This window comes from Myxocyprinus asiaticus, chromosome 8 (genome assembly GCF_019703515.2).
Source record: "Myxocyprinus asiaticus isolate MX2 ecotype Aquarium Trade chromosome 8, UBuf_Myxa_2, whole genome shotgun sequence".
Taxonomy (NCBI): Eukaryota; Metazoa; Chordata; class Actinopteri; order Cypriniformes; family Catostomidae; genus Myxocyprinus; species Myxocyprinus asiaticus.
The window spans coordinates 51,390,256-51,404,551 of record NC_059351.1 but is presented as its reverse complement, the minus strand read 5'-3'; the positions used below and the strand labels follow the sequence as shown (position 1 = coordinate 51,404,551).

The 14,296-nt window shown below is 37.5% G+C and overlaps 1 protein-coding gene and 1 long non-coding RNA gene across 2 annotated transcripts in view; one reads left to right on the top strand and one right to left on the bottom strand.

The window, feature by feature from the left end:
• LOC127445000 (uncharacterized) overlaps positions 1-499 on the bottom strand; it is a 14,656-nt gene extending 14,157 nt beyond the window's left edge. The window contains exon 1 of the long non-coding RNA XR_007897913.1: positions 310-499. This is a non-coding gene — a long non-coding RNA (uncharacterized LOC127445000). The remainder of the gene's footprint in view (positions 1-309) is intronic.
• LOC127444999 (methylthioribose-1-phosphate isomerase-like) overlaps positions 1-14,296 on the top strand; it is a 20,864-nt gene extending 6,568 nt beyond the window's left edge. The window contains exons 2-6 of the mRNA XM_051704696.1: positions 4,344-4,567; positions 6,010-6,179; positions 6,292-6,468; positions 6,549-6,773; positions 12,431-14,296. Coding sequence (XP_051560656.1) covers positions 4,344-4,567; positions 6,010-6,179; positions 6,292-6,468; positions 6,549-6,773; positions 12,431-12,564 — 930 coding nt within the window. The 3' untranslated portion in view covers positions 12,565-14,296. The remainder of the gene's footprint in view (positions 1-4,343; positions 4,568-6,009; positions 6,180-6,291; positions 6,469-6,548; positions 6,774-12,430) is intronic.

The window sequence follows — 14,296 nt, the reverse complement described above, 5'->3', positions numbered from 1 at the left end:
TTCCTGCATGTGTTGTTCTTGTGTGATCTGCAAATGCTCTCGAGTCCCTGTAAGCTGACAGAATGCGTTTATACATAGAATGATCGATTTATTTAATAATGGTTTAAAATGTGCTGTACGTGATTTTTTTTAATGAAGTGACAAGTAGAAAATGTCCCAATGCTCCTTAAAATATAACATCTGTCTCTGTAAACAGCGGGCCGCGGTCGGTTTGACGGTGTCAGTACACACGAAGTTTGAGAATGCTATTTTGTCATCGTCCTAGAACTGTTCAGATCTCTTACAGCACCTTTAATAAAAGCGTCTTACCGGAGTGAGACTGTGCGGCGTTTAACAGCTGTTGGACGCGTCAGGGGACGTTCACGCAGGACACGAGTATTCTTTCAATGCATTTATCTACTTATCTGTCTGTCTGTCTGTCTCTCTCTCCGTCTGTCTGTCTGTCTTTCTGTTACTCTATCTGTCTGTTTCTCTATCGGTCTGTTTGTCTGTCTATTTCTCTGTCTGTCTGTTTCTCTATCTGTCTGTCTATCTCTCCGTCTGTCTGTCTGTTTCTTTGTCTGTCTTTCTGTTACTCTGTCTGTCTGTCTGTCTCTATCTGTCTGTCTCTGTCTGTCTGTTTCTTTGTCTGTGTCTGTTTCTCTGTCTGTCTGTTTCTTTATCTGTCTATCTGTCTGTTTCTTATATATCTATCTGTCTGTCTGTTTCTCTTTCTGTCTGTCTATCTGTCTGTCTGTTTATCTCTCTGTCTGTCTTTGTTTCTTTATTTGTCTGTTTCTCTATCTGTCTATCTCTCTGTCTGTCTGTTTGTCTCTCTGTCTGTCTGTCTGTCTGTCTGTCTGTTTCTCTATCTGTCTGTATATCTGTCTGTCTGTTGGTTTCTCTGTCTGTCTGTCTTTCTTTGTCTGTCTGTCTGTCGGTTTCTCTATCTGTCTATATATCTGTCATCTATTTTGCTGTTCATCCATCCTTAACACTCAGAACCATTTGAAACACCTTAGTAACTGCCTAGCAACAATCCAGGATATCCCAGCAATGCCCTAGCAACCACTTAGAACATCTAAGTAACGGTTTAGGCTGTAATCAGATTACAAAGTAGTTAGTTGTTGTAATATAATAATGTTTAGTCAAAAAAATGTGTATAACACAATACAAGTAAAATATTTGTAATCCGATTACTGTGACTGACTTTCAATTAATATGATTATTTGCATCACTTGGGTTACACTAAAATAATATTATTTATGTATACTTTAAAATATGAATTCATAAGTGCATATGTACGTCTGTTTCTGTGACAGCTGAAGGGTGTGTGACAGCATAAACAAGGAGAAAATATAGATTCATTGAACAGGGAAAAAATGTTTCTTTTATAAAGTAACTTACAAGTAAAATAATTAGTATGCCTAATGGGATTACTTTTCCGATGCAATTATCAGTAGTGTGATTACCGTTTTATAGGAGTATTTCATAATTTGTGGTGGATTACTTTTTTGAGTAAGTTATTACTTGGCGACTACTCTGAACACCTAAGCAACCGCCTAACAACTTCTTAGAACACATTAACAACTGTTAAGCAGCGCCCTTGCAACCACTTAAAGCGCCTTAGCATCTGCTTAGCAACCACTCGCAACACCTTTGCAACCATGTAGCAAGGCATACATTTAAAAAGCATGTCTCGTGACCCCTGCGTTCAGTTAAATTCTGTTACACGGCCCCTTGTTTGCAAACAAACATTGTGACATCACAAACGTGTTGTTACATTTTTGAAAGCTTTGCTTTTCTTTTTCAGTCCATTTGTAATTTTGATTAATCTGGTGCATAATTAATCTTTTGCAGTGATGGTTTTCCGGCACCGGCATCTGTGCCTCATTAATAGTCGTCACTGCAAATATCATGCATGAATTATTGATAAATCTGGGATTCAGGGATCTCGGCCCTCTGCCAAGCACCGTCATGTCATGAGAGCTTTACTAATGACAGGAAATGACAGTCACGCTCAACTGCTTTACTTGCAGTCCATCATACACCAGAGAGCCTTCTTTGCTTTTCATCTAAGTGAAAAGTTTCTACCATGATTAACCAATCCATTCATAATCCATTTGTACTTTTCTGAGGATAAATAGTGATATTAAAGGGTCAGATCACCCAAAAATGAAAATTCTCTCATCATTTACTCACCCTCATGCCATCCCAGATTGAATGACTTTCTTCTGCTGAACACAAATGAAGATTTTTAGAAGAATATTTAATCTCTGTAGGTCCTTACAATACAAGTGAATGGTGACCAGAACTTTGAAGCTCCAAAAATCACACAAGTCAGTGTAAAAGTAATCCATAAGACTCCAGGTGTTAAATCAATATCTTCAGAAGCGATATAATAGGTGTGGATGAGAAACAGACTACTTTCACATTCTTATTCTTGTGTTTTTGGTGATTCACATTCTTCATGCATATCGCCCCCTACTGGGCAGGAAGAAGAATTTCTAGCAAAAAAAAGGACTTAAATATTGATCTGTTTCTCACCCACACCTTTCATATAATTTCTGAAGATATTGATTTAACCACTGAAGTCATATAGATTACTTTATGTTCCTTTTTGGAACATAAACATTTTGGCCACCATTTACTTGCATTGTGAGGACCTACAGAGCTGATAATTTGTGTTCTATAGAAGAGAGAAAGTCATACACATCTGGGATGGCAATAGGGCGAGTAAATGATGAGGGAATTTTCATTTTTGGGTGAACTACCCGTTTAAGACAATGTTGTTTCTGAAATTAAAAATTTGCTTTTTTTTTATTATTGTATTAAAGCCAAACCAGTTTATTAAAATGTGGAAAATAAAGTGCCTTTCTCTAACAAAACATTATTATTTTTCTACCCAGTAATATTAGATAAATATTAGTAATTTTTTAATATATACATTACATGTATATTTAAATTAATATATAGCATTGTATTATTTATTGTATTGTATACTTTTGCAGTAATTATTGTTCCAAAGCAACTTTATAGGAAATGGTGCCATTCAACCGGTGAGCAAGCTAAGAACAAAAGTGGCATTGAAAAGTTCCCTAGAAAGAAAATATACAATATGTACAATGTGAATGTACAGTATGTGTTCATATCTATTTATAGTCATGATTTTGACTAAATATGTAGTTACTGCGTTTTACCTTTGCATTGAAGTTTTATCATGATGGGAAATGTCAGTAGTAGAAATTGTGATGAGTTTATATATATATATTATATATAACTTTTGAAGTGTGATTATTATAAACGGTGTATAAACCCTATTTGCAGTGGAAGTCTATGGGGCAAGTGTGCGGGAGGGTTTAAAAGCAGAAATGTGAAGGTCATATTTTATTACAGCAATAATATTAATTCTTCTGTACAAAAAAAAGTGTGTTATTTGAGCTGTAAAGTGTCTGAATTTCCCTTTTGAGGTGGGACTTCTTTTCTAGATGAACTTTGGTAAAGTACCTTTGTACTATTTGTACATTAGTTTAGAAAAAGATTAGATATAACACAAACAATGTTAAAGGAGTGCTCTGGATTCAATGCAAGTTAAGCTCAGTCGACAGCATTTGTGGCATAATGTTGATTACCACAAAAATTATTTCGACTGGTCCCTCGTTTATTAAAAAGAAAAAAGAAAAAATCGCAGTTACAGTGAGGCACTTACAATGGAAGTGATTGGGGCCAGTCAAGAAATGTTAAAATACTCACTATTGCAACGGTATAGCCACAAAATGAAAACCTCATACATCTTAACATGATTTTAGTGTGAAAAAAATAGCTTGGTATCCTTATCTGTGTGAAGTTGCATCCAATATTACAACTTAGTTGCCATAACATAACGCCGTTAAATCCTGTAAGCGATATTATAACATTGAAATCATGTTAACACACACATTGTTTACATCTTCATGCTATACTTTTGAAACAGTGAGTATTTTAACGTTTATGGATTGACTTTCATTGTAAGTGCCATATTATAACTGTTAATTTTGCTTCTTTCTTTAAATAAATAAATGAGGGACATGTCGAAATGTCCTTTTGTGGTAATCAATATACAGTATATAAACTGTGCATAACTTTATGTAGCATCCAGTGGAGTGAATTTATGGGGGTCCTTCACTAAAGATTATTCGTTTTCCATTCCACTGATCTCACTGTACACCTGAACACTGAAATTACCATCACGGAAATCAATTTAAATAGATCATTTGTGAGAGGCGCGCCACGTGTGAGAAATAAACTTGATCATAATGAGCTACTTAACGAGAAATATTCCAGAACCTGCCTGACTCACTGCTGCGTGACCTTTCACCCTGCAGGTGCGCGGCGCTCCTGCTATCGCCATCGTGGGGTGCCTGAGTCTGGCGGTGGAGCTGCGGGCTGGCGCTGGGGGCGATGACCTCGTGTCGTTCATCAGGGACTCTCTATGTCACCTGACATCCGCGCGACCTACAGCGGTCAACATGGGCCGAGCCGCCCGCGAGCTGATGGAGTTCACTGAGAATGAGAGCATGGAGAAAAACACAGAACAACTGAAAGACAGGTGAACATGATGGATGCTTTAGTGACGAGGTCTTCTGTCATGTGAAAAGAATGTTCAAGGGTTAGGCTAGGGTTAAAACCACCTTAAAATGAGGTGTGAAAGTAAAGAACTTGGGACAGAAATATATTGCTATTGCAGAATAAAATTGTACTGAGCCCCTAAGGGGACAAGTAGGGAATTTCAATATGTGTTGCATTTGCTTACAATAGCTGTACGAAACTGTACCATAGTTTTACTCTATTTACCATCCTTAAGAAATGGTATTTGTGTACTTTGTAAATCTTTGTGTACGAAGAAAATTAATTGTCTCACAATACGTTTTGAGTTCACTTGGAATAGATTTGCAAAAATGTATCATAGTTTTACTAAAGTTACCATAGTTCAACCATTATATTTACAATAAAACCACAGTAACCACCGAAACTATTGTTGTTTTACTACAGTAACCTTATTTTACTGCGATATTTGTAGTAAAACCATAGTCATAATATCATAGTACAAGTTTTACTATAGTAAAATCATGGTTAATTTTTGTATGGTGGTGTTTTTTTTTTAATCGTGGTTTTAGAAACTAAGTTACTACAAAACCGAATTAACTAATTTTATTTTATTATTTTTACTATAGTTTTTTTTTTAATTTTTTTTTTACTATATTTCCTATTAAACTTGTTTTACTATAAATATAATTATTAAAATATTATTACTGTAGTAAAACCATGGTGACTTTTTGGATGTTGCTTTTTTTTTCTTTCTTTTTTTTAGGAACCATGTTTTTAATAAAACGTGTTACTATAATACCATATTTAACTATTTTTATTTGTTATTTTTACTATAGTATTGTTTTTCCTATATGTCCTATTAAACTTGTTTTACTATAAATATACTTATTAAAATATTACTGAAAATCACATTAAATATGATTATGAATTTTGTGGTTATGGTTTTACAACAAGTGGTAACAGTAGTAAAACTATTGTTAAATTTTATAAGGGATGGATAAAGATGTTGCGAGGGAACCCAAAATAATTGCGAGGTAACGCAAAACTATTTCAAAAAATAAATTCCCTCCCTGTCCTCTAAGAGGCTCTGTAATATTCCAATGTACAATATAATAATAAAAATACATATTAAGTTAAAATTTTTATAGTGGACTGGGTTCTAAAAAGCTGACCCTTTCACAACTAAGAGGACCAAAAAGAGAATTAAAACAATGGTAAATGTTTTAATATTTAAAGTATTCTTTGAAATATTTTGACTATTATTATTCAAGCAATTCAACTGCAGGCTTATAGCTAAATTTTGTATAAAATTTGTATTACGATAACGACAGACATCGCCAGTAAAAATGTCATGACCGTGACAGTGGAAAGTTGATTTCTGTGCCTCAATTCACCCGTTTATTTTCTTATCACATGTTGATTTTGGCCCCGCCCCTGCTGTAGTGTGATTGGCTGGATTGAGGAGATGTTGGAGCGAGACATGAACGACAACAAAAAAATCGGCAACTACGGCGCCCAGCACATCCTGTCTGGTGTTCCAAGAGATTCCATTACAATCCTCACGCACTGTAACACCGGGAGCCTCGCCACGGCAGGATACGGCACAGCTCTCGGTTAGAGTTGTTATCATGGCCATGTTCAGAATACTAGCACACTGCAGTATATACTGTATAAACAAAGTTTTAAAAGTATTATTGTGTGGGAATGTGACTCTGTGTATTTCAGGAGTGGTACGGTCGCTGCACACACTGGGTCGTTTGAAGCGTTTGTACTGTACAGAAACGAGGCCCTATAACCAGGGGGCCAGACTGACGGCGTACGAGGCCGTCGCGGAGGGATTTCCGGCCACCCTCATCACAGACAGCATGGCAGCGCTCGCCATGAGAGAGAAAGGAATTACAGGTGCTTGTTTGTTCACTTGGTTGTTTAATTTAATTAGAGCATCTCATCTCATCTGTATTAACTCTCGCGTGTGCATTCAGCTGTCGTCGTCGGAGCAGACAGGGTTGTTGCCAATGGTGACACGGCAAACAAAGTGGGCACATATCAGCTGGCTATCGCTGCAAAGCATCACGGGGTCCCATTTTATGTGGCGGCGCCCAGCACGTCCTGCGATCTGAGTTTGGAGAGCGGCCGTGACATTGTGATAGAGGAACGCCCACCTGAGGAGCTCACCAGCATCAACGGCATACCTGTAGCTGCACCTGGTAAGACATCGTCTTTGTTTACATTTGACAAATGCGAGAAAAATTGGTTTCAGAGAGAACATTTTTAAATAGCAGTGCAAGTGTTATTCTGACTAGAGGTAGACCGATATATCCGTTTTACCGATTAATCGGTGCCGATAGTTGCTTTTTGGAACCATCGGTTATTGGCAAAAATCTATGTCGATAGTTGCCGGTAGTTTTTCTTTTTTTATTCCTCATCAATAAACCTCATCTGGTGCAATATATCTACAAAACTCTTCATCTGGTGATTTATATCGGCTATTAAAAGCTTAATTTGGTAAATAATTGCATGTAGATCATTGTACATTTCACAGTAAGAGTCCACGGTGAATTTTTGGCTTGTTTATAGTTAAAAGTTTTCTTCTGGTTAATTTTTATTGTCCGTCATAGTAAGGAAATACTATTAAATGATTTATCATTTTATAAATTGATTTTTTTTTAAAAACTATCGCCCGATTAATCGGTTATGAGCCTTTTCCACCATCGGTATTGGCAAACCCACTATCAGTTGACCTCTAAAGGCGGTTTTACATGGGACGCGGTCACCGCGCTTTCCCTATTCATTTTCAGTGAGAGTGTGGCGGCAGGTGGCAAAACGGATGCGGCAGTCGATGTGGCGCCGCTTTCCAAGCTTGTTCACTAGAAACCTGAGGCTTTGTTGTGCACGACTGCTTGCGCCGCACACCGCGCAAGATACAAATATTTTATCTTTCCGTGGCTGCCACTTGTTATTGACCAATCTGAGCTGAATTTATTCAACCAATCAAACAACACGTAACGTTTATGTAGTCAAAAACAACATGGAGACGAATATACTCGCTGTTGCTGAATTTCCTCATGACAAATTACGTTTTTTTATAGAGACGTAATTTGGAAAACAGCATCATGAAAGCTGCGAGTGGACGAGTCGGTGTACCAGATGAAAATAGACTACGGAAACATGTATAGCTTATGTTGGGAAAATAGACGACTGTGCGACGTATACAAATGGGCAATGAACCGTATACTTTAATTTTCTCTTCTGCAACAGGTGTCTGAAACATCAACTTTCAATAAACAAAAAATACAGTTGCCCAGGCTGGAGTGTTTTGTGGATTTTGAATGTTCATTTGTAGCCCTCCCATTTTAATTATTGATGTGATGTTATTTATACTAAACTAATTTGCCAATAAAAAATATGAATTAACATGCAGTCTGTTTCTTTAGTCATTAAAAAAATGCATAACTCATCAAATGTGGAGACAGGTGGCAAGACGGCATCAGTATTTACAATTACATTTTTTAGCCTTGATACATTACAATATTTATAGTTATAAAACATTTTATGAAAACATAAGTGCCATTTTATTTAGGTGCAATGACTTATATGGAAACTAATACGATATTTACAGTAATCGCCTCATGGACGCAGTATCTGAGTTGAAGTACTGGGTGGCATTATTGCACTTCTACTGGCGCGTTTTGCACCACTTGTGTGAATGGAAAACGCCATGTACAAACAAGAAGCGGCAAGATCGTAGGCAAAGCCCGCCGCCCACCGCGTCCCGTGTAAAACCGCCTTAATTCTGACCCACGTCCAGGTTTTCTTTTATTGTATCAGAATAGAGTGCAACAGTGCCCGCCCACTTTTTTAGCAGTCTTGGTTCCGGAAGTATATTTCCCAATTCATTTTTTCCATCGTGATTTCATAAAATCCTTCGTAAAAGAGATGAACCAAACTAACCAGCTCAGAGGTGAATCACAACATTACAAACTTTGATTTGATGCAAAAGATTATTTGAAAATCAGACAAAAAGACAAAGACTGTGTGCTCAACGTCTCTAATGAGGGAATGAACTACAGTCCCATGAAACATTGCGAATGACGCAGTCAAATTAAAATAACGATGGATTTAAATTTGATTTCAAGTATAGAAACTTTATTGCAAAATATTAAGAAATTTGCAGAAGTTTGAGAGTGTAGGAATGGTCGCTGACTCGCTGCAGAGCTCTTTTGGCGCGCTTTGTTGGACGTGATTCTCTGATTGGTGGATCTGTCTCTGCTGAATCATGGGTAGTGTAGTTTTTCCCAGAAATTCTGCTATTAAACACGCTTTTTAAAAACTAGTGTTGAAATAACATGGACTGATGGCTTCAACAGAAGCATATTCCAATCACAGAGCTCACAGTAGGTCTGTCTGTAAAAGGTTTATATGTTATAGTTAAGTCAACTCCTTTCTGTAATAAATGAATAGGATGTCTACTTCCAAAACCAGGCTGTTGCACTCCATTTACACATTCCTCGAGGAGAGTCCTGGCCACTGAAACAATCATTTGAGGAACAAAATCATGACAGGTTTTGACATTTTTTGTGACGGCTGATGTTTCACAGAGAGGCTAGCTAATGAATGATGACTGCAGGTGAAAATGGCTAAATACTACAAGTCCTTTGTTGTAAGAACAACAAAATTTACATTTACATTTAGTCATTTAACTGATGTTTTTATCCAAAGCGACTTACAAATGGGAAACATCAAAAGCGTTTTTTTCTTGCCATCGTCTGCAGTATCGCACTGCCAGCAAGCGCAGAAGAAAGACACAAATAAGGGGTACATGTTAATGAAATGATGCGAAAATAATGAAATGAAGTAGTGTGATAGTTTATAGTTTGTGAGGAATATTTATGAGCAGTATATTTGCCTAATTCACATGCCATTAACTATGGACACTGTGTTTTTAGACCGTAAACATCAATTTGTTGTTCCCTTTAAATGTTTGAAGAAGCTGATTTTTCTGATTCTTAATTTAGGAAGGGAGGGAAAGTGAGAAAGACGATGAGTGTGTGTGACTGCAGGGTTTAAGTGAGGTTTAACGTTTGTGCTGTAATTAAACGTTTCTGATATGAGAATGAGAGCTCGAGGGCTGTTGGGAGGAATGATTTTACATGTGTGTGAATAGACAGAGAGTGGAAATGTGTGTAAGAGAGGGAGTGAATTTGTGTGAGTCAGTGACATCAGATTAATTAAAGCTGGAGTGTTTAATAGCTAATGCCGTCTCAGGGGAGACACAGCTGGATTACAGCCAAACTCTCATTAACTCGGTCTGACTTCAAATAATCGAGTTCAGGATTTGAAGACGGGAACACTGACGCCACATCAGCAAGAGACAGAAGAGCTGTTCACTCCGCAGCCCAGTCAATTTATATCAGTGAAACAAAAATGTAAAATCTAACTAGATTTTAATGAACTACTGTATTATGTGTCTCTAATATGTAAAAGAAAACAATTGTTGTCTGTGTGTAGAGTAAAACAGCAGGAATATTGTTACTATTCTCAAGTGTATCGTAATGAAAGTGGACAAGAACTGGGACAGTTAAGCTTCGAAATGACAAATATGACTCGTGCGCTATATTCGCAAGTCCTCTGATGTTTTGCAGTTGTGATTGTGTTTAAACCCATTCGTACTTGTGCGACAAGCTTCATTTCTAACTGTATGGAATTTTTAGAATTGACCCCTAAATATCAAGTCAGGTCTGCAGTCGCTGTCTCGATTCGGATCCTCATGAGGGGAGAAATGACACAGACACTCAAGTATGCATCAGAGATTTCTCGTACTTTATTGTTCAGCACAGCGTTATATACCTTTGTAGGAACAGGGAAAGCAGTACACTAACTACATTGTCCAATGATATCAGTCACCTGATTTGAAAAAGACATACATACAGAGTCTGCATTAATTACGTAATTGAAACAAAAATATTCTAGAACTGAGTGGTATTCAACTTTTGACCTCAGACACTCGGAGTAAAACAGGGAACCCTTTCCACATGATTTCCGTTACTGACACACACTCGCGCACACACACACACTATGAAAATAGGAACTGAGTATTAGCCGTTAAATGTCAGCTTGCTTATATTTACTGAAAGGTCAACTTAAGAGGTCAACTTTTCTCACACTAACACTTGGAAAATCCACTAATGGTGCCAAAATGATGCTTTTTCGGGCTCGAGGAAATTTGCCCACTGCACGCTGGTCATGAGGCCTCGCACAAAACTACAATTTTATACGCTGCACGCAGAAACTGAGAGGCGATCACCTGAAAAGCAAGAAATTAGGGGTGTTGATTTAACGCATTAAATCAGTGCAATTAATTATATAAAATAATATTAAAAAAAACATAAAAAGATTTAATGCAGCTAATCATGTCCCCCGACTGAAATAAGGAATATTCCTTCCATCTGAGAAATTCGAGCTTGAAGTACCACTTGTTTTCTGCAGGAGGCAGTAAGTGAAACTCCAGCTGTTTTGGCAATGCGCAGCTGTACAGAGAACAAACTAAACTCATGCTAAGATGAGAAGGCATTCTCGCGTTCAAACACAACTGGACGGAGTGTATGTCAGAATGCAGGGATCTCGAGACATGTTTTTCTAAGTTTCAAACTAAGTTTAATCTTGTGAGTCCCCTCGTCCACATGTGTGGACATAACGTTTTGGCTTCGCTATAGGCTATGCTTAATTGAAAACTATTTTAACCAGCTGATCTCAGTTCAGGAGACTCTAGGCTGTCATTAAAGGGTTCAACTTGCAGCGCACCCAGTCCTGTGACAAAACAACATGGTGCCAATCTCAGCTGAGTTTGTCTTTCAGAGAAACGACAACAAAACTGCATCTGGTAAGAAGCGAGCTTAAGTTTCCACATTAAAACCCTCTTGAGTCAAAAGATTAGCGTCTCTAATTTCATCCAATATGCCATTTTAAAAATTGCATTGCTTTATCACGAAACGGCACGCTGTTAAAAACAATGTCCAAAATTGTATTTTAACTTGGGTAATTTGATGCTGGCCATTACTTTGAATCAGAATTATTGATTCAGATTTATAGAAAATCAGCTGTAATGTCTACAACATCTCAAAAACATGAATAATCAACACTTCTGGACACAAAATAAACTATTTGATGAAAAAAAATCTGTATTTCTTTAGCTTGAAATTACTTAAAATTTCACAACTTAGTCCCACTCTCCACATATGTGGACATACATTTTTAGGAAAACTATTTGGTCTAGAAAAAAAAAAAATTTTTTTTTGCTTGTTTATTAAGTGCTACTAGTTACAAATCAAAAAGGGAAATGGAGAATGCACAAAGCAGTCACGCGGGGGTCTCGGGAGGTTAACTTGACACAGCAACCTAAAAACACTGTTTATGACGAGACACAAGCAAAGTGAGACGCCCCAAAAGCGTCCTAACTCTCAGACAGATTGCCGAATTCAGTTGCAAAGTGGATTGCTGTGGACCAATGATAGGGTTATAAAATTATAATTATTAAATCATTTTAAATCAAATTGTTATTTGGGTGGATTTCTCTGTAAATATTTATATATGCATTTAATCAAATTAATTAATTGGCATGTCACGTAATAAATTCGATAAAAAATTTTAATCGATTAACAGCCCTCTTATATTGACCCTGCTGCAAAAGCAGAATTCTGCAGCAAACACTGCCATAAACCCATTAAAATGTTGTAAATTGTAACAAAGTGCTGGAACATTATCATTTTTCAAATATTTACATTTGTGATGTGCATTGGAAAGATAATGATTTAGATCTTGACATTAGAAATGACCAAACATCAAAATTGTTGTTCTGTCTCTGTAGGTATTGAGGTGTGGAACCCATCGTTTGACGTCACTCCTCACCAGCTCATCACAGGTGGCATCATCACCGAGCTCGGCGTGTTCCTCCCGTCTGAACTCCAGGCCGCTCTGACGGGCAGACTCACAGCTCTGTAAGGCCACAGCACCCCAGCTGGCACGGGTGTATCACTGCACCTTCATCACCTCACAGCTCTCTCGTAATGTTTCACCTCACTCTGGTGGAAGTCGCACTTTTAATCACATACACAAGCATCAGCACGGAGGTGTTAACAATACACACTCTGATCAGTTCAACACTTATGAAGTGGAATAACACCATGTTACACACAAATTGTACAACCCAGGGATGCTTGTAAACACACACACACACACACACACACACACACGCACTTCTTTCTGTCTGTAAAGCTCATGTGATGTCATCTCGTGTTGGTCTGAATTGTTGTGAAAACGTCATTCAATCGTTCGTGTTTTTTTTGCTTTTTTTTTGTTTTTTTACTCTTTCGCTATCTTCCCCTCTTTCTGGCTTAGCTCCAGTTTTTAATGGAAAGTGTTTCAGTAATGAAAAAATACAGCTTTCAATACAACTTAAGCTTTATTGGCAGCATTTGTGGCATAACGTTGATCACCACACATTAATTTTGACTCGTCCCTCTTTTTTTTTATATATATATATATATCCCCTTTTCTCCCAATATGGAATGCCCAATTCCCACTACTTAGTAGGTCCTCATGGTGGCGCGGTTACTCACCTCAGTCTGGGTGGCGGAGGACAAGTCTCAGTTGACTCCGCTTCTGAGACCGTCAATCCGCACATCTCACGTGACTCGTTGTGCATGACACCGCAGAGACTCACAGCATGTGGAGGCTCATGCTACTCTCCGCGATCGACACACAACTTACCACGCGCCCCACTGAGAGCGAGAACCACTAATCGTGACCACAAGGAGGTTATCCCATGTGACTCTACCCTCCCTAGCAACCGGACCAATTTGGTTGCTTAGGAGATCTGGCTGGAGTCACTCATCACGCCCTGGATTCGAACTCATGACTCCATGGGTGGTAGTCAACGTCAATACTCACTGAGCTACCCAGGCCCCCTTGTCCCTCATTTTTTAAATAAAAGCAAAAATAGCTATTACAGTAAAGTTCTTGGAATGGAAATCTATGAGGTAAGTGTTTCGGAGGATTTAAATACAGAAATTTAAAACCTTGAAGTGTTCATGTAAGTGCTTTAACCAAAATACGTGTTATTTGAGCTGTAGAAGTGTCTAAAGGACTACTTTTATCAGCCACATTATTCTTGTGTTTGTATTTTTTGATGTGTGAAGTCCTTGTAAAAAAAAAAACAAAACATATGAGTTAATTTTCTGTGGTATTCAACATTATGCCATAAATTCTGTTGGTATAGCGTAAACATTGTTCAACTTTGAATTATATAAATATTTCAAAACTAAGTCTTTGGTTTGATACAGTTCACAGGTAAACAAATTTCCTTTTAAGGGCAGACAATTAATTAGTTGTAAAATTAAATATAACTTTAGGAATATAATGTAAATGAAGAAAGCTTAGCTTGTTTTAAATAAGCTCTGCCCCTCACTGTACATATGTATGCTTTAGCTTGTTAGCATAATGCTAGCAGTTGTGTTAGCATAATTGATCTGAGCGCCAATCCTTTCACAGGACGTGCTGAGGATGAATAAATAACACAATACTGAAGTCAAAATGTTATATTAACATTTAGAGAGTTTTTAAACCCACAGACGAAACTTACGAAGATACAGAAAAGGACACTTTAAATGCAGATGTAGGTATTTTACATTCTTGAATCTCATGAAATATGTTGGGGTCATATTTCAGCACAAAA